The sequence below is a fragment of the Rhipicephalus microplus genome, chromosome X (genome assembly GCF_043290135.1).
Source record: "Rhipicephalus microplus isolate Deutch F79 chromosome X, USDA_Rmic, whole genome shotgun sequence".
Classification (NCBI taxonomy): Eukaryota; Metazoa; Arthropoda; class Arachnida; order Ixodida; family Ixodidae; genus Rhipicephalus; species Rhipicephalus microplus.
Window position 1 is genome coordinate 244,796,920 of NC_134710.1, and position 21,326 is coordinate 244,818,245.

At 46.4% G+C, this 21,326-nt stretch overlaps 1 protein-coding gene across 2 annotated transcripts in view; it reads right to left on the reverse strand.

Moving 5' to 3' along the window:
- LOC119162279 (nose resistant to fluoxetine protein 6) overlaps positions 1-21,326 on the reverse strand; it is a 193,860-nt gene that overhangs the window by 160,104 nt on the left and 12,430 nt on the right. For both annotated transcript variants that reach the window (XM_075878888.1, XM_075878889.1), the window contains exons 2-6: positions 12,267-12,475; positions 10,282-10,399; positions 9,640-9,727; positions 9,445-9,542; positions 6,852-7,028 (exon numbers count right to left, since the gene is read on the reverse strand). In XM_075878888.1, the coding sequence (XP_075735003.1) occupies positions 6,852-7,028; positions 9,445-9,542; positions 9,640-9,727; positions 10,282-10,399; positions 12,267-12,475 (690 nt within the window). The remainder of the gene's footprint in view (positions 1-6,851; positions 7,029-9,444; positions 9,543-9,639; positions 9,728-10,281; positions 10,400-12,266; positions 12,476-21,326) is intronic.

Below are 21,326 nucleotides of genomic sequence, written 5' to 3' on the forward strand. Positions count from 1 at the left end.
GCCTGCAGTTGCTCCCCACTCTACCCCTCTTTCGACACCTTGGGCTGCACCGCGAGTCAGCAATTCCTGGCGCACTGCTGACAATCGACCAATCTGCTACGCCTGCGGTACTCCAGGACACGTGGCACGATATTGTCGTCGTCGTTTCCAATCGCAACACAACGCTACTTGGCCGTTACCGTATGATCCGCCGCCCACGCACCTACCTGCTCCCTATCCTTCACCGCAGTATGGCTACACTAATCTTCCCGGGTCTCAGTCACCCCAGCGCCCAGCTCCGACTCACTCTTCCCGCTCGCCGTCTCCTCGCAGGCGATCTCTGTCCCCAATGCGTCCCCGACCCGCTTCTTCCAACCGGGAAAACTGAACGCCGCAGTTCCAGAGGCAAGAACTGCGCCGTCATCGAAATGCCCAAGTCCTCGCACTTCACCTGCTAACGTCGTCGCCATATCTGTTGATGGTGTTTCTACATTTGCCCTCATCGACACAGGTGCTGCCGTTTCTGTTATAGCCGCCCAGCTCTGCCGCTCCCTACGCAAAGTGACCACGCCGCTCTCTGGACTATCGCTTCGTACGGCTAGCGCACAGCCAGTCAGACCTCTCGGCACCTGTACAGCCCGCATTTTCATCCAAGGCTCTATGTACGTTGTCGAGTTCATCGTCCTTTCGGTGTGCTCGCATGACGTTATCCTCGGGTGGGACTTCCTGTCACAACATCATGCCGTCATCGACTGCGCACGCGCTGAAGTTCAATTTTCGCACCTGTATGACGAACCTTTGCACGAAACTCTTGAGCGGTCTCCAAAACTCGTCGTACGTGAAGACACTGAAATTCCGCCAGCCTCTCTTGCCGTTGTCCCTGTTTGCTGCGATGACCATAACGACGCTACAGTAATGTTTACACCTTCCGACATTTTCATGAGCCGCAGAGCCGTTTCCTTGCCTTTCGCTACACTCGACGTCACTGCGGGCCGAACCAATATTTTCGTCCACAACCCCCTTTCTGCACCGCTTACGCTACTTGCCGGCGAATGTCTCGGTCGAGTGGAGTACCTCGATTCCTCTTTATTCCTTAACATGCCAGACGAATCGTGCAGTAGCGCCTCGACCGAACTTCATGCCCTTTCCCCACTGGAATGCTCATCGAGTGACACCTTCTCGAGTTCCATCGCCGACACCTTAAGTGCCCATGAACGCGCCGAGCTTCTTAATCTTCTCCAGCACTTCGCGAATTCATTCGACGTTTCTCAGCCGCAATTGGGTCGGACTTCCGCAGTGCACCACTACATTGACACTGGTTCGCACCAGCCATTGCGTCAAAGACCGTACCGTGTCTCTGCAGCAGAACGTCACGTCATCAACGACCAGGTCGAAGAAATGCTACGCCGTCGCGTTATTCAACCATCGCACAGTCCTTGGGCATCTCCTGTCGTTCTAGTTCGAAAGAAGGATGGATCGATTCGATTTTGCGTCGACTACCGGCGATTAAACAAGGTGACGCGGAAAGACGTCTATCCATTACCGCGCATCGACGACGCCCTTGACAGCCTCCAAGGAGCCGAATTCTTCTCCTCCTTAGACCTACGATCTGGATACTGGCAGGTTCCTATGGCAGAAGCTGATCGCCAGAAAACTGCGTTCATTACACCAGATGGCCTGTACGAATTTAACGTAATGCCATTTGGGCTTTGTAATGCTCCTGCCACGTTTGAACGACTCATGGACAACACACTGCGTGGACTGAAGTGGTCTGTGTGTCTATGCTACCTCGACGACATTGTCGTTTTCTCTCCCGATTTTCCTACACATCTGCGTCGGCTCCAACTGGTGCTGACGTGTTTAACCAACGCTGGGCTCCAACTGAACCTTAAAAAGTGCCGCTTCGCCGCGCGAGAGCTGTCCATCTTAGGGCACATCGTGTCCAAGGATGGTGTTCGACCCGACCCTGCAAAACTGCGAGCAGTCGCTGAGTTCCCGAAACCTACTACACTGAAAGAATTACGCAGTTTTGTCGGACTATGCTCGTACTTCCGGCGCTTCGTGCGAAATTTTGCGTCGATCATGTCACCACTGACCAACCTCCTACGCGGTGATGCAGACCTTTCATCCTGGTCTTCTGACTGCGACGTCGCGTTTGCCACGCTCCGTAGTCTGCTAACATCTCCTCCAATTCTTCGGCATTTCGACCCAACAGCTGCAACGGAAGTTCACACAGACGCTAGTGGGGTTGGTCTAGGCGCCGTCCTCGCCCAACGCAAGCCGGGCTACTCCGAATACGTCGTCGCTTATGCGAGTCGCACACTTACTAAAGCTGAGGCCAATTACAGCGTCACTGAAAAAGAGTGCTTGGCGCTAGTGTGGGCGCTTCGCAAGTTCCGCCCTTATTTGTACGGTCGCCGATTCGACCTGGTAACGGACCACCATGCACTTTGTTGGCTCGCCACATTGAAAGATCCTTCTGGCCGCCTAGCTCGGTGGGCACTGCAAATCCAGGAGTACGACATTCGTGTCATCTATCGCAGCGGACGCAAGCATTCTGACGCCGACGCCCTGTCGCGTTCGCCTTTACCTCCCGACTCGGCCTGCGAAACCACTGGTACCAACTCCGTCGCATCTCTCGACCTCGACTCTTTTACCGGTGAACAACACAAGGACCCGTGGATCGCTTCCCTTTTTAACTGTCTCTCTGGATCGTCAACCACTGCGGTACCACGATCTCTCCGACGTCAAGCTGCTCATTTCGCGATTCGTGATCGGCTGCTACACCGACGCAACTACGCCCCCGAAGGTCGTAAGTGGCTCTTGGTTGTCCCGCGCAGCTTGCGATCACACATCTGCGCCTCCTTTCACGACGATCCCCAATGTGGTCATGCCGGAGTTTTCAAAACTTACGAACGCATTCGCCATCGCTTCTACTGGCGCGGAATGTATAATTTCGTTCGAAAATTCGTTATGGGCTGCCCTGACTGTCAACGCCGCAAATCACCGCCTTTCCACTCGTCCGGTGCGCTTCAACCGCTCCCGTGCCCTGCCAAACCTTTCGATCGGATCGGAATTGATCTCTATGGCCCTCTACCGACAACATCAGATGAAAATCGGTGGATCATAGTCGCTGTGGACCATTTAACACGCTACGCTGAGACCGCCGCCCTTCCAAGTGCCACTGCGCGGGACGTAGCATCCTTCATCCTTCATCGCTTCATACTAAGACATGGTGCACCTCGAGAGCTACTAAGCGACCGAGGTCGAGCCTTCCTATCAGAAGTCGTCACGTCTCTGCTTTCTCAATGCCATGTTGTTCATCGCAAGACCACTGCATACCACCCGCAAACTAACGGGCTCACGGAAAGATTTAACCGCACCCTTGGCGATATGCTCGCCATGTATGTGACATCCGATCATACTAACTGGGATCGCATTCTTCCATTCATCACGTTCGCATATAACACCGCGGCACAGTCTACCACTGGATTTTCACCTTTCTTTCTTCTTTATGGACGCGAACCATCCCACACCATCGACACTCTCCTTCCATACCATCCTGACGCATCCGAATGCCCATCTGTGTCCGAAGCTGCCCGTAATGCGGAAGAGTGCCGTGAACTCGCACGCACCTTTACGTCGCAAGAACAACAGCGCCAGAAAGAAAACAACGCCGACTCTTCACAAAGCCCCAGCTATTCCTCGGGATCACTTGTATGGCTGGCTGTTCCTTACCAAAGCCCCGGCATATCCTCAAAACTCGTTCCAAAGTACGAGGGCCCATACCGCGTTTTGGAGCAAACCTCGCCGGTGAATTTTCTCATCGAGCCACTTTCCCCATCTGACGACATGCGCCGGCGTGGACGTGACATCGTCCACATCGCCCGCCTTAAGCCATATCATAGCCCTCTGCCTCCAGACTCTTAGGTCGCCAGGATGGCTCTTTTTCGGCGGGGGCAAATTGTGAAGAAGAAAACGCATCGTTGGCAAACAACATCGCCACCGCTTGGGTACTGGGTGCTTGGCTTCGCTCGCTCGGCTCGTGCTGATCATCGCCGGCATCTGCTCGACCGTTGCTGTTGTCCGATCGTGTTTCATCGTAGGACCACCGTCGCAACAGTCGCCAATAAACCCTTTTTCAATATATATATATATATATATATATATATATATATATATATATATATATATATATATATATATATATATATATATATATATATATATATATATATATATATATATATATATAATACAGCTATCATGTTGGGTTATTGTTAATTGTAATTAAGCGCCATCTACTAACGTTCATTTATGAAGCGGTGTCGGCGGCGGCGGCTACCATCCTCGCGGGCACAAGCGGTACATGTTAGACTACCAGTTCAGGTGTTGCCTACAGTATATATATGTGGCTGTTGGCATCGTTACGCAACTGCAAACTGGTTATATAAAACATGTGTGACGGTTCACCTCATGGCTGTGCGTACAACATTATTACATGTCTTTAGCGTCATTTCGTAATGTTTTGCTCAATGAAAGATTACAACACAGTCACTTTACTCCGCAAGCCTCGCATAACAATAATTTCCAAAGGTACGTGGGATCTAGCGTATTTTTTTTTTTTGAAGACATCGCTAGCTTCAGCCTGCACTAAACGTTTTTACGTGACATTTAAAAAAATATGTGTAGGCTTTAAATTTGATTGGTAAAGCTTGAAACATTATCACTCTGCTAAATGAAACATATTTCTAATGACTGTGGACATTCTCGATACCACGTGGGCACTTCTCCTCCTAGTATTGTAGCTCCATGGAACTATAAGCGTTATGCCTTCACACGGCACGAGTTCGGCGTGATTTACGCGGACTGAATAATAATTATCAATCGATACCTGACGTACTATTTTAGGCATGACAAAATGGCTCAGAAGCTATACCAATAACGGTATATTTGTTCTTTGGACAGAATTGAATGCAGTGTAGATCCTAGCAAATAAGAACCAGCTTAGTTTCTGTTTCAGGGCCGAGAGAGTAGCTGTGGGCTGATCTATGGCTATAGAATTGATTAAGATATGCTTTCTTGCTTCGGTTTGAACACCTCGTTAGGTTAGGCCTGAGTTAGGTTTATGGCACTGAAATAGTCGTGTACTAGTGCCAAATACGCTTCTATATGGCTCGGTTTCCACTGACCATGGTCCGCCGCAGTGGTCTAGTGGCTAAGCTACTCAGCTGTTGCCCCGCAGGTCACGAGATCAAATCTAGGCGGCGGGGGCTGCACTTTCGATGGACTCGAACTTATGGTAGGTCTGTGTGCTGAGAGATGGGTGCACGGTAAGGAACCCCTGGTGGTCGACATTTCCGGAACACTCCACAACGGTGTCTCTCATAATCATATGATGGATTTGGGACGTTAAATCCTACATAATAACCAATCCACTGACCGTGAAAAGTGCGCAGTCGTAACATCTGCGCACCCTATCGCACGACAAAAATTAGATGCCTTCGTCCCATGACCTATTATTATGTTACGTGCCGCACGATGCTTCATGATCAAATTCTCGTCTTCGCACCGCAGTGCTTGTTACTATTTGTAATACTCTTTCCTCATTACGTTGATTTAATTCGTGAAGTTTAAGACGAGGGTGAGAATTTATATTTTCAACAAGTTACCGTCTCAAGTATACATAAAATACGAATTGAAATGCTACGGCTATTTCAAATTAACAAAAAGCAATACTCTCAGTTTGCAATACATGGGGCCTGCAAAAATGTTTCCTCTAGAGCCCTTTCAGGTGTTAGAAGGTAATGAAGACATGCGTATTCAACACGTAGAGCCTAAGCATAAACCTGACGAGCATTTCCAAACTGTGTTATTTTTAAATGTTCAGATCTCGCATTCACAAAAACGAATTAAGCTCAATATCCTCGTAAGAGAATGCTTGAGCCAATTCTGATGACGGATAGTAGATGAGAGCTTCGTGAATGCAGCCTCTGACGTAGCTGCAGTCTACTTATAGCCACCACTACGTCTTCCTACTTCGGTTGGTGTGCATGCGAGTCAGCCGTTCATCTGTTGCGAGTGTACTGAACTTCGCACTGCTCAGGGCTCCAATATAGCCAGGGCTTATTCACGCTTAAAAAATGACTCAATAGGTCACAAAGAAGAACGCAGTTATGAAATTCATTTTGGTTTCCCTGATAGTTTCAGCTATATACTTACCTTGAGGTGGAAAAAACAGAAATAATTGCAAAAGCAACCTATGATTTATATATTACGTACATCTCAATTCCTAATAAAAATAACGGAAGCCAGACTTGATTATTTTAAACAATTTTAAAAGTAAGCACTATTACCAGTTCTTACGCAATACAGAGAGTGAAAAAAATGTTTCAGCTTAGCCGCTGTGATAAATCTTAGACGACTTAGTTTTTGCATAGAAGCGCTCATTTGACGAAAGCGCGATTTAGGGCTAAAGAAAAGGATGCACGAGAGAGTACCGGACAAGTGCTTGTCTATTCGTTCATAGTGTGTTCGTACTTTTAGCTCTAAAAGCAAGATGTTTTAACTACTCAACTATATGCATATCAACGAGTTCTTGTTAAGTGGTGTCCAATGAACCATGCAATTTTTTGTGTAGTGCTAAGAGATAAAAAGAGAAATAAGCCTGTTGCAACTTTTCTATTATTTTGACAGGATATTGGTTCATAATATCGGGAAACATTGCCATTGCCATCAAGAAGGGTGTCCTAATTTCAAACAGCGCAGTGACTGTGGAAACTCTACAACAGTATCTTTTTTTTTCCCCACATAATATGTTCACGCGTATGAGAAGTGTAAAAAGTCACTTGAAAGAGGCAAAATAAACTCACGGAAATATCCCATCGGCAGAATGATGTAGGCGTGTCCGAGTACCACCCAAAATGTCATGATAACTTTCAAGCCACATATAAATTTCAACGCTTCGTTTTGTGGCTTCACTGTCGTTCTTAGGAGGATCTTGGTGTTCGTTATCGCCGAGAAGACCAAGATAACACGCCTTACGTTGGCTGAAAAAACAACAAAAAGTGGGTCCACAAACGTAGTGTGTGATTCGTCAAGAAAGCAATGCTCCCTGCTTTATGCCTGTATATCAGAGTACACCATGTATCGGTAGGTTTTATACATTATACGTATACATTAGATGACTTCTTAGCAGAGCGCATCAAAAGCTTTCCTTATACGTTTAAGGTGTGAAGCGCTATGCAGGGAAGCTTTTTCGGCAAAAAAGTTTTTGAGAGAATTTTGTAATGATGGAGACAGAAGTAACTTAAATGTCCGAAACAAACTGTGTGATGAAATCTGCGCAACAAAGGTTTGCTCTCTCTGCTTAATACACAACCTTGATTGGGCGTTATTCTCATACAAATGTTGAACTAGATTTTAAGATGCTGAATCACTCTATGGTGCCTTCTGTCACATCAAAATAAAGGGCACCTTCGGTTTTGTTACAACACGCGCTTTGGATTGTTTATTTGCTTTTCTTGAGGGTGCCTGCCGTTTCCTCATGCGTTTGACGGAAATTACCGAGTTGTTATTGCGTCACGATGGTTGTTTCATGAATGGTAGGCTCCAGACGTGTCCGACACCATTCTCATGGCATGCCGAGTTCTTCTGACGAGAGCTAACGGGCTTTGTTTAAATATTCAGTTTTCTATTGGCGTATTGCATCAGTGTAACATTTCTGAAATAACCTTGTCCCCATGTTATCTATGTACAACGTTTGCACGTTTGTATTGCCCGAACATGGCGGGGCCCTTTAGGAAAATTTATGAAAAGATATTTTCGCAGTTTGTTTTTAATACGAGTTGAGTTTGATGTATTGATTTACATGAAACACATCCGTGCAGGAATCAAGAGCGTCAGCAATTTATTTACTAATGGCTTTGAGATGATTGCTGTCTGTTAGAGAAAGTATTTTCTGGAGAAATATCAAAACAGAGAAACAGTGCACTCGAATGAAATGAATGTTACGCGCCTTATGTTCCTTATTTCAAATTAAATTTGCAGAAGCACAACAACTGATAAGCAACTGTTTCTTCAAACCACACGAATGCCACATGCTCTTCATAATTTTGCAGTTTATGAATGGCAGCGCATGCCAGTGCAGCTAAAAAGCTAATCTCATGCTTTTTTCCGGAACTTTATTAGCATATGTGGTGTAGGCACTTAGAGCCAGGGATGTTTTTTTTTGTGAGATGATGTTGAAGTGCATTTAGAAAAAAAAGAGACATATTAATTGGCTAGACGAGCAATGCAGGAACTGATCAAATTTCAAGAGCACACCTCACAAAGATGACTTGTGAGATGACTGCATCATCTAAACTTTTTTCTGTGTGCAGCCAAAGTTTACTCAACTAGTACTGCGTGGTTAGCCTCCCTGCCTTTCTTTTGCATTTCTCTCTCTCTCTCTCTATGCTCGAACGAATTATTAATTTCCAAAAAGGGTTTCTTATTAAACTAAAACTAGAAAAAGAACTGCGACACTCTTTCATGAGACGCGAATGTCGTTGACGTGATGCGTGCAATCTTGTCCAAAACAATATTTCGAGCTTCTTTGATCGATACTAAGTATTGAACTGCATACGGTACTATGTATATACACCACTGCCTGAAAAAAAACATCCTGAAGCATATTCAGAGTCTGTAAGCATTATTCTGCTGGGTATTTTAAGTGCGCATCACTTTAAGGAGCTGGCCTGTCGTATGCTGTTTTATGCTTTCGTATGTTGTGAGTATATTATGCTGTCGTATTCACTTGGAGTAACGCAGGCAGAACCACGCATATCGTAGCCAGCCCTAGCGTATCAGCGTGCTGTTGCTCCCAAGAGAAGTTTTTTTGCTCTTGTTCTTCAATCACCTTGACGATGATATTAATTGCAGACATTACTGATATAGCTATGGAAACAGACGACATATACCACGTATAAAGATTGAAACAGGCAGCAAGCAAAGATTAGAAAGAGAGAAAAAAATATTGAAACGAAAGTAGAAATAATCAAACTAAAGAGAAAAAACACAAAATAAACTGGAAAAGAGAGCAAGAAAGAAGGCGAGAATGAAAGAAAGACAAAACTGAAAAGAAAAAAACAAAGAGCTCCGCACTTTTTTTTTTTTTGGTTCAGCATCCCCACAGGGCGGAGCTGCCTTGATCTCCATTTATCGCCTAGCATAAAAGATTGTGAGCCGAGTTAGAAAAATCAAGTGAGTGTTGAAACCACTGGGCATAACATGTTCGACAAATTAAATATTGGGGTGCTCACCTAAAGCAAAACGCCAACCAATATTAGTCTTATTTACTTTTTTAGTCGTTACTAATCAATTAACACTTAAGAACATAAAAACGTCGTTTGTACCATACAGATGCCTTCTGTTATTTTGAGGGTGTATATAAGTTAGCCAAATGGAAAGAAAAAACACATTTACCTCCTCGTTTTATCCTAAAAGCATGAAGGTCGGCTTGATGAAGCCATTCCAGCGTGGTGCCCACACCAACCAGAACACCTAAAAGACAGAGCACTGCTCTGCGACACGTGCACAGGAGCCGTCTTAGTATGTCCCATTTAGAGCTGAGTTGATCAATCGCATGCGTCACATCGCGAACATATCCACATCACTTACATGGAAAACGCTTGAACTGAGTTCACCACCTTGGTGTCGTCAGTACTGCAGGAAGTCACTGTGGCGTTACCTCCGTACTCGTTTATCACTGAAACATGTATGATCACGGTGTTGAATGAATACTTGTAAATATACATAGTGATTCTGACACGTCTAATAGGCAGACACACCAAGAAATGCCAAACTGGTATCGGAGGAACACAGGTAAACGTTGATGTATCGGGCGTAAGTGCTGAAAGCTTATCATTAACACGAATATACGAATAAACGGAACGTGCATGAGCAAAGAACATGCGATGTCGCAGGCGGTTGCTGCAAGCATGTAGCAGTCTAAAAATTTTATGCTCTAACACAGTTCAATAAAGGACAGAATGCGAGACGCGCTTTGGACAAGAACTAGAACAGCGTTCTTTCAAGGAACATCTGGGTCAAACTAACACACCTGCTTCATTGCCTGCTGCCTGCTTTCCCCTCGCGTAATATGCATTAGTTATTTATTGTTACATATATAGCCCCCTTTGGCGAAATTGGTCTTCAGCTTATGCCCAGTGAAAGTGTCAGTACATTATGCATAGCTGTAGCATTGGTTACTTAGTCTATTCATATACGCAACAGCACCCCTACAGGGGCGCATATTCTCACGTGAGCGAACCACAAAGGTGAGGTCCTGCCTCGTGCACATCGAGGGTGCACAGAGTCCTCCTAGGGTGTGTACGCCCTTTCGATGCGGTGATGAGGCCGTCAGGGGGTTGAGGCGACCCTGCGCATTCAGCATGTCAGGTCCAATTATCGGAGTGAAACCGACGGCTGCAAGTACTTGACTGTCCAGAAGATGAGTCCCAAACTTTTAGAGCAACCCATTCGCAAGAGCTGCGCAAGGTCACTCAGAGGCTGTCATCATTGCCTTGTTTGCTGGCCTATCGAGTGTCTTGCATTTTTACAAAAAGTTCTCGCGTAGGTGGCTTTATGAATCACTGCAAATACTCAGCTAGTTAAGCTTAATGATGCAAATTTTCCTTTTATATGGGGTTATGAGCAGAACATTTATCAAAATAAAAACTATATTTAACTCACTCATAGCGTGAGTTTAATTCGCACATATGGGGGCTCTGTTGTAGAACCATAACTCAGACATGGAGCTTTTTTCCATTCAGTAGACCACCAGAAACCTCTCTGTGAATTTGCGCAAGTAAATCACCTATGAATGATTTGGACTTGGAGTAGTTAGAGGAGAGACCTGAAAGTCTAATGCGCAAAAAGCTTGGTTTCTAGTTGAGTAATAAATTAGTTCTAATATTTGATAACTGTAAAACTGGGATAACTGTAATTGAAAAAATAGTACCTAATAATGAAAAATAGAGGATTTTTAAATTCCGTCTTTTGTGCAGCTGTAATGAGAAAGAACGACAACAATCGAGCACTTGTTCACCTGAAATCGCAAATAAATAAACAAAGTAATTTTATAAATATTGTTACGTGAAATGTGCATCGCTCCTGACGCCGTGTGCCTTTATTCGAATTACGTAAAAGTAAGTTCTGGCCTGACGCAGTACACAGACCACCCTCCCGGCACTCCTGGTACGTTTAGTTTAGGTATCTTCGGTCTCGTGGTCTGAAAATTTCACAATGAATAGCTCAAACTACGCGCCAGAATATTGATTAAAAAAATTGGCTCCCCATGTAATGTAACGTAGAACAACTTCGCCAAATAAACAGCCACCGTGAAACTCAAAATGACATGTTTATTAATTTCTTTTGCTAATTAGCCATTTTGGAGTAATGTAACTAGTGGCAAAATATTTCCTCCTGAACCTGACATTGGCTGCGAAGACGCAAGCGCCTCAGTATTCCAGTTTTTAAAGAAAAAAGTATATTGCTTCAAAAACATTCTCTCTCTCTCTATATATATATATATATATATATATATTCACCCACTTTTTTTTACTTACATTACTTTGGTTCTAATAACTTCCCCTATACATTCCTTCGCATTATTGTCTGTTAGATCTCATTAATATTGTGTCAAAACACAGAAGAACGAGCCCTTAGGTATACACTTCTTTCCCTTATTCATTAGCGAGGGTCTCGTACTGGCAGACTTGGTGTCATTAGGTTGTATACGAGGGAGTGTTGGTCATCTGCCCGCTTGTATTAAGTTCACGTGCTACGTGACGCCAAACAGGCTCATAAAAGGGTGTTCCACACTCGCCGCCTGGCTACAGGGGGCGCTGACTGACACTCTCACGTTTAAATTCACATATAAACCCAAAAAAGGGAATGGGCGGATCGCCGCCGTGATAGCTCAGTGGTTAGAGCATCGAAAGCGTTATTCGAAGGTCGTAGGTTCGTTTCCTGCTCACGGCAGTTTATTTTTTCACCCACTTTTCTTTCTTATTTACATTACAAAGGTTCTAACAACTTCCCCTATACATTCCTTGGCATTATTGTCTGTTAGATCTCAATAATATTGTGTCAAAACACAGAAAAACGAAACGTTAGGTATACACTTCTTTCTCTTGTATATGCTCGTCTCAAGAAAGGGCCTCTCTGGTGCCATTGCGCTCAAAGGAATCTGCTCCAGCTTTCAAATAGTTTTCTTGTTCACTGCACGCATTCACGATTCATACCTGTAGTTCATCGATCTCGTTGAAGGACTCGATGAAGCGCCTGTAGTAGCCACTAGGCAGGGCAAACACCACGGAGCAGTACTGGCCCTTGAAGTAGAGCTCACCGTCAGGTGAACGCACCCGAGTGCGAAGGCACTGCTCATAGCCTCCCATTGCCACGTAAGTGCCTTCCAGGGCGTTGGGTGCGTACATAGCATTGGACATGGCCACTGCACGGGACGGCACGTTTTCAGCCACGCCGTATGGACAGGTCATACGACTCTTCATATCCTACTCCTTTGTATCTTCGTATAAATAAAAGTTGCTTCACAAAGACATTTCAACACTGAAAGATATGTATACATGAGTTGCGCGTACGTCACATCCTGGAACAACAGCGCCGAGAACCTCCACGTTTGTCAACATATGCAGCTGTCTGGAAGCGTAGTCGGGAGTTTTGCAGTGGCGAGATCAGGTCTTCGGTCACACTACTAGCTTCACCATGACTATTTGTACCATATTTGAATGCTCAACAAGAAGATGAACTTCTGCTTATAAAGGCAAGGCCCTGAAAGGCCATGCGCACGCGTTAGAATATTTAGTTTTGTTGCTATTTTTACATGAGTGCGCGCGAACAATGATACATCCGAAAAGCGCCGTATCGCTTGGCTAGTGTGTAATAACCAAGAATATCCTAATAAATACATCCCTGTCTGCAGCCGTCACAGCTTTTTCGAGTTACGTCCAGGTTTACCCAGCTTAGTAGCGTGATTGCTTCGCTTCTCCAGAATGCTACCTAGATTCTCAGCGATGTACAGATGACTTCGTCTTCTAGATTAACCGCGTCTCATATTGTTAGATACGTTTGACGGCGCAACGTATGTGAACGTGCCTTCTTTCACAGAAAAACCTGCGAATTTATTTAGCGATGCGAACCGTGACTGGGCACCGAGACCGCTGGGTTACAGCCATTATGACGGGACTACTGCCGCAGCACGTGTGCGTTTTCACCACTCTGAAGAGCGACGTACGAACAGGCGGGATGCAGTTGCAGCTGGCCCGCCATCCACGCAGTCTAAAACATCACTCGAACTGCCTTAGACGCAGAACAAGACCTTAATGAACCATCAGTAGTAGATACTGTCTAAGACCACGCGTCTTGAGAGTGACGAAGTTTTACTTCGACCGTAACGAGAAAGAGCGTCGTAATGAACCTCGCTTAGAACAACGACAAGCTGTGATAGAAGCTAGTTTGCTGCTGGCCTCTACACTTATCCGCTGGTGAGGCAGCTGTAGCCGTTCAGGGACTTGCAGACTTTCATTGTTGCAACGTTAGATCACCTGTTGAAAGCACCAAATAGTTCACGATGTCACTGTGTGTGTAACGGAAGGCAGTAGATCGAGGTTCGGTGTAGCATCCTCATCACTTCGCAGTTTGTACGGATGGATGCCATCGCACATTTCAATATTTGCTCGGTAACGTACATGAGTCACTCCCACAACCTCTTCGAAGTACGATGGGCAAAGCGCGTGCACTTTTTTTTGTCATATCGCTTGATTGACGCCGACAAGCTCCGATGCGGCGCTAAGCGGCACACGCGGCCTAACTCAATGTGGACAAACGTGGGGGTCGCTCACTTTGCTAGCTGGTAGTGGTGTCAGGTGCAACCCATGTATCGTTTAGTGCTAAAGCTCTTCGAGAAAGGCAGTCTCTAAATAATAACTGCTGAGCGTTCACGTGCGAAAACTCCGATATGATTGTCAGATGGTTTCCGTATAATTTTAACCACCTGGGATTTCGTAGCGTACACCAAAATGTTACTCGGGCTTCTGCTACTTCGCCCCAATTGAAATGCTACAGGACCGTGTGCCTGCCGAGATTGAAACAACACCGTGTTTAGGCAGCAACAAAAGTACAGCACTCACGGATTTAAATAGGACAATTTAGTGTTAAGTAACGTAAGCACTTTCGCTTCCGCCATCTTCAGTTCGGGTCATCTCGGCGGAATTCAGACTCTAACGCATAGATCATAATTGACATCCTCTTGAGAAACCTGATTTTTCGCGACATGACGTTGTTATTGCGAGTGACTGCACATACCAGTAGTTCAATATACTAAAAAAAAATATGATGTCTCGTTTGAATCCAGGAAAACTGTACGCAATCCGCAAGCTTTCGGTAAACCGCACATCTAGATTCTAAAGTAATTATCGTAACGCGTTTTTTACTGTTACAAGATTTGTCTTGAAGCCCCTTTCACACATGAGAACTCGAAGACAATGATGTCACCTTTGCAAACCAGTACGGTTTAAAGACATTTCGAGGGCTACGTATGTTGTTGATGTGAATGTTCTTTCCATGACCTCCTCTATAAACTTACGACCTGCTCACGCCACTACTCCCCCTGTCGCCACGTTTGGTTTTGCTTGTTAATTTTTTTAGGTCTCAAAGGTGCCGCAGCACGCCATGGCGCCACAACTAACCCTCATCACTGCAGCCGCCAAAACACTATGCTGCCTGGTGCATGCGTGCGTTGACTCTTTTTTGTGTAATTTGAAGATTAGCGCTTGTTAGGATAATTGTTCAGAACTCGGGAGCGCTAGGCTACGACATGTACAGCACCATTCACATAATGGTGTACTGCTGCGTTCCTTTCTACAACTCGAGTGGCCAGCGGTCAACTGGGATATCGTTTCACGAGTTTCCCGTCACTTACCCCCGTATTCTAGAACGTCCCTTCACTCAACGCTCCACCTTCACTTGAGAAAGCTGATGGGAGCCCCGTCTCTAGTCACGACAAGTCACTGCACATCAGCGATAATCTGCTGCGATTCTTCAGTAGCGCAGCACCATTTTCAGCCGAGTGGCGGCACAGTGTTCGATTCTGTCAAGTGAAGGGTGAAAGTCGAGTCGAGGAGCGTTTGTAAATACGGGGTTTAGATTACAGAGCGCCAATGCTAAAAGCTCGTGGAATAGAACAGGGACAGCTCAAAGTGATGTAGCCAGTTTGAACGCATAGTTTAGATTGTTACTCGCGTTTCTAAAGAACATTATTCCCTTTACGGAAACGAAGCTAGACAAAAGCTGTTGTTTTTTTTTCTGCTCCAGTGATAAAAGCTTAATGACATCGCCGGTGAGACACACACGTAAACACCAGCGGCGCTCGAACAGTGGCAATAACTACAACAAACTGCTGTAGGTAACGACATAGCGGTAATCCGCCGATTTTATCGCCCGCTTCCGTCGATTGTTAGACGTTTGACAGATGTTCACACAACTACTCCCTTCTATTGTTATTTGTGGACAGTATTATTGAAGGACGATATGCTGCAGGACATGAAAACTTACACAGGTCATGGCATGCGTTGTTAATACCATATGCGTCTTTATTTGCGTCGCCGAAACAATGATTTCAGATAGCAACTTGTTATAATATTGCAGTCTTTCCCACGTACGAATTATTTCAGCACCTTCTAGACAGTGATTAGGTGGGGCGCACTGCGCAAAACTAACGGGGGCTGTGTCGCATATCACTCGCGTTCGCCTGCGCTTAGACGGGGACACAAAAGCGCTCACGCAGATTGAGTTCCTGTGATGAAAATCCGGAACCAACCACCATGGTGCTTTTGTCACAGCTAGAATGCTCCTTCGATTCGTTGAATCTGTGGGTTGCTCGATCAACACGTTGTATATAAGATAAAAAAATTTCTGAAACGTGCTCACACGACTGCACCACTACGGCAGCACATCGTCTGCTGTAAGGGTAAGTCGTGGCGGCACCTGGTGGAATCTCCGGTTTTTACGTGCCAATTTTCGGACCCGCACGCCTGCTTAGGGATGGTGCCGGTGAGCAGGTCGTAAGGTTCTTGAGGAGGTAGTGGTTTCTTTCCCACAGGACCCCCTTTGATTATGGGCGCTAAGCGGTTACAATGCGCATGCATTATGAGTAAAAGATACGTGCGGCACACAGTGCGTTAGCTTAAGTCTTAAGTGAATCAGAGGAGATATCAGCTCACGTTTTAAACATAAATGTACTGGCATGTCCGCCAGCAAGTTGACAATAACTATTTGTTGTTAATTGGCTTTCACTACATTTCAGTATTTTCAGTATTTTCATTCTTGTTTCATTCGGTTTTCGCACACAAAGTCTGTCAGGAATGCTCGGCGCAAACTACCGCTGATTGTTTCAGAAGATTCGCGATTATTGTAGACCGTTCTGTTAAGATTGCGCGTAAGACATGAACACTAAAGATTTTTGTACAGCTTGCGCAAAATTAAATGTAGCGTAACTTTCATAAAAGCCCATGTATCCAGTAGCTGGCAGCTCGTTGCCACCTTCGCCATCTACGTATGAAGGGGACAACTAACACTAAAAAAAAATAAGATGTGACGTCACAATCATAAGCGGTAACGCGATGTCGTGTAGTTGCCCTACATTGCGCAAAATAGAAATATTTGTCAAGTGATGACCTTTTACGTGCCGTTATAAATAGGCAATTTTATTGCACCTTAAGGATCGCTAATTGCGCACGCAAAGAAAACAAAGACCAACAAGAAAGATTACTGAAGAAACGTTGTTTTATTAGTCAAATTATGTACTTGCAATATACACCGAGAACTTGGCAGATGAAATGGTGACACAACTATTTACGAGCACGATAGCAGTACAGTTCGAAAACTCACGTTGCCCAATCGTGAAAAACCACTGCAGTGAGACAGAAGCCTTGATAATACTGCTTCGGCAGCCATCTAACACAGCCTCTCGTTTTTAAACGTGTCGCATTCACCGTCAGCAAAGCGAGGACACGCCGGCCGTGCGCCAGAAAAGGCAGTCGGCAGTCAAAGAAACGGCTATCTACTCACTCTGTGAGCTAGTTCAGCTCTGAAATGTCATGGTGGTAAACAGCACATAAGCTAATAAATAAACTATGAAATGTACCCATTAAACAACCTATCATGAGTTAGCGATACCTCATTGACCCGGTAATGCGCCGAATTAAACATAAGCTCTGATAGCAGATTGACGGATTCGCGCCACAGAACACGACACTCCCCTCTCCGAAATATGGCAATTGACTGAAAATTAAGGCAATTACCCATTTATCCAGGTGTCAAATGAACCGATGTTGGACCTAAAGTCTCCTCTCTTCGTCTTCGTCACGATCCCGTGATATCTGCTGGAGGTGCTTCCCGGCCCATGTACCGAACACCCTCCCCCCTTCCATCTTTGAGCCGAGCCCCGCGCCGTCAAGGCGACATTAACGCCAACACTGAGCAATGAGCCAGCTACTGGCAGCAAGGACTCCCGCCGGAGTACTGGCTTCTTTTTTAACCGACCCGGAGTACTAAGACCCTGACCTACACCACAGTGATAATGACAGCCCCCATGCCATCAACACTGATTGTGCTCCTTCAATCTAAAGGAACCACCTATTTCCCGCGGAATGCTGGAAGACCTGGAAACATGGATCGAGACATACTACCGTGTCACAGCCTTAAACAGCTAGGACCTCGAATAAAAACTGCGCCGCGTCGCCTGTATCTAGAAGACGCTGCAAAGGCGTGGTTTGAGAACCGAGGATCTGCGCTACGAACCTGGGATCTTGAGATTTCGGGTGACGTTCCCGAGCACCAAGAAACGTGCCGCTACTATCTTGGAGACACGCGTGCAACTCCCTGGCGACAACGTTACCATCTTCGAAGAGATGACCTGGCTGTGCCACCACACCGACTTCGCCATAGATGAGAACAAGAAGCTCCGGTTCCTCATGCGAGGTGTGAAGGAAGAGTTGTTCACGGGACTTGTGTGCAACCCGCCAAAGACTGTAGGTGATTTTCTCACCAAAGCTACGACAATTAAGAAGGCACTTCAGATGCGCGCAAGGCAGTTTAGCCGCCACTCTTGAACAGCCAACTACTCCGAAGCCAATGCCCCCGGCACAGGCAGCCTGCGCAAGACCATTCTAGAGATTGTGCTAGGGGAGCGGCGCAGCCACCTTTGCCGCAGCCTCAAGTCGATTCGAAGAACTTCGCGAGGTACTTCGCGAAGAACTTCGACAGTCTCCGGAGTTCCCGAAGCACTATTGCCTGAGCCAAAAGCTACTTCACCTCTACGATCGTCCAAGGCCACGTCAGAGTGCTGCACCAACACAATTCTGCGGCCAGACCCCACTGCCACCGAATCCATACCATCCCCCTGCCGCTCAATGTACGCTTCAAGGCAGACTGACGAATAGCGTGCCACTTGCCACTGGTCCCGTTAATGGCTTGTTATTAGAGATGAAATCACTGAGCTAATTCCTAGAGCCGATTTATCAGACCTTGAACTACACTACCAAAGAATGGGCAATTTAGATTTGATCCTCTTTGGCATGCCAGCATTCACCGGCTGTGGTACAAAGAACGAGTCAGAGCCGAGAGTTTATAACAAACAAAAATATATTATCAAAAACGACAAGGCAAAACAGCCCACAAACATGCGCACTCGGCAATAATATAGTACAATACGTCACCGATAAAACAACGGGCTACACAATACAACCAGATACACTCAAAACAACGCACGCAGACAACAACACGTGCTACAATGAAATTCCATGCATTAACCAACTAAGGCGTTTAGAGACGAAAATGTCCGTCAAATGAATTCAGCTCAAAGTTATTCGAACAAATTTTGAATGCTTCTCTTCAAGGCAACAATGACTCAAAGTCCAGCGCTGGTTGTCGCCCTGCTTGAGGTTTCTCCTCCAGGAAACTCTCGCGACATCAAACTTTCGCACTTCAATTATGATTGATATGTGGGGTTTAACATCCCAAAACCACCATAAGATTATGAGAGACGCCATAGTGGAGGGCTCCGGAAATTTCGACCATCTGGGGTTTCTTAACGTGCACGCAAATCTGAGAACATGGGCCTACAACATTTCCGCCTTCATCGGCACACTTCAATAACAACACTTCTTCACCGGTAACTCGTCGGCCGCTCCCGCGCTGCCACTGCACAACACGTCATTGCCTACTGGCGGTAAAGACACTCTGCTTGTAGCACAAGCCTTCGCACACTGGCGCAAAAACACTCTTCATCTCCTGCTTTATCACTGAATACATAAGCACTTCGCCAGACGGCGGCAAACTCCCATCATCTCCTTTTTGTAACACAAGCCTTCACACGCTGGCAGAAAAACACCTTTCACCTTCAGGTTTGTCACTGAAGACAAAAGTACTTCGCCTGACGGCGGCAAGCTATCTTCATCTCCTGCTGCGGCTCCCTCCACTGCTGGCTTATATGCACTCACCCTGGGTTCTTGAAGGTTCTAGTCGTTTCGTCGGCGTGGCGCACAGTTAAGGCTGTGGAAAGGGTGGGACCTTTCTCATAACGTGATGCAACTCTGCGTCACCACGCCCTTTCCTGCGATATTTTTTGAGAGATCGCTCGGCGGCAGATGCGAGGAGGTCGGTTGGAATAGCGGCGCTTGCGAGGACTAGACACGGTACGCCCGAGGAGTCTTTTGAAGCTTATTTTGTTCTTTTATGCTGGTTTTTGTCGCATCTGAACGGCGCCTGGTATTGTCGCCATCGCTAGAATTTGGAGGCGCGTGCTTTCATGAGTGCTCGTTTGTGACACTAAAGCCCCTAGAACATTGTAAAGTAGCGACACTCTCCTTCTCTCTCTTTTCTCCTTGGTCTGCTCTCCTGCACCACCTGCATTGCTGCTGCGTAGCAGACGCCCTTTTGCAGGGGGAGCGCTTGCTTTTCTAGCAGCGCTCTGAGAGTATTCGCGCCAGCCACCTGACTCATCCTAAACTTTGCCCCGCCGCGGCGGTCTAGGGGCTGAGGTACTCGGCTGCTGATCCGCAGGCCGCGAGATCAAATCCCGGCTGCGGCGGCTGCATTTCCACTGGAGGCGAAAATGCTGTAGGCCCGTGTGCTCAGATTTGGGTGCACGTTAAAAACCCCAGGTGGTCGAAATTTCCGGAGCCCTCCACTACGGCATCTCTCATAATCATAGGGTGGTTTGGGGACGTTAAACCCCACATATAAATCAATCAATCATTCTAAATTTATATAAACGAGTGTAACGTTGTCTCTCAGTAATGCAGTATAGGGTATAGAATATTGTAGCGATGCTCAAGCACACAGACGCGCCAAACAATTGGCTCTATTAGGGTTAACCAGAGAACACAACTGACGCCGCGAGTCATTCGCGCACCAAAGTAGCCGGTCAGCTGTCTTCTTCCTCAGCGCGAGAAGTGCTACGCGTGGCGCATACCAGCCGGGTCCGACGAGGTGCTGGAGCTACGATGGTCTCTGCGTGGCACAAGAATACTATGCACATGTGTGCCTTGTGCGCATGGTGACGGGTGCTTCAGTTCAATGGGGGTAAGATGTGGGGGCAACTTGTGCAGAGAGCACTCACAGTGACTGTAAGTGGAAACACCAGCTCGCATTGACGCATGACGCGGGACGGCGATATCGTGGACAAACAATTTTATCGTTTGGTAAGACATCTATGACCTTCAGGTAATAACGGACCAGAAGGTGCACCACGTTTATATTTTATATTTTCGAAAAACTGTGGTTCTTTAGTTCGGTGGTCAGATGCACCCACCATATTCCGCGAATGCGTCTCGTGGGCGCATTTGACATACGAACTATATTGCTGAAAGAACAAGCCCGGGAATGAGCGAACTAGCGTGCCGACGTAAGCGATTTTTTTGTGAGAGCTCCAGTCGCGCATATAATCCTTGACGAGGAATTGCTTGTAAACCATAGCGCGAATGGCCCGAACATCTGGGGTGCAGATACCCCCTGTAAAGTTGTTTGCGCTACGTGGCCCATGTGTGTCACGCAGAAGCCGTATTTTAGTGTCACAACTATTCAGCGGTAGGTGGCGTTGTGCTCGTGATCACCACCATCATCGTGATGGTTGTTAGATCGGCAGCGCCGGTGGTGACTCGTGGCGGCAAGCCTGGGTGGCAGCCCAGGAGAAGGAATCGAGCCTCTCTTTTTCGCGTGGCGTTTGACACGAATGGTTCTCTCTCGCGGTGTGTCTCTGGTGCACGGCACCGCGGGCCGTCTGC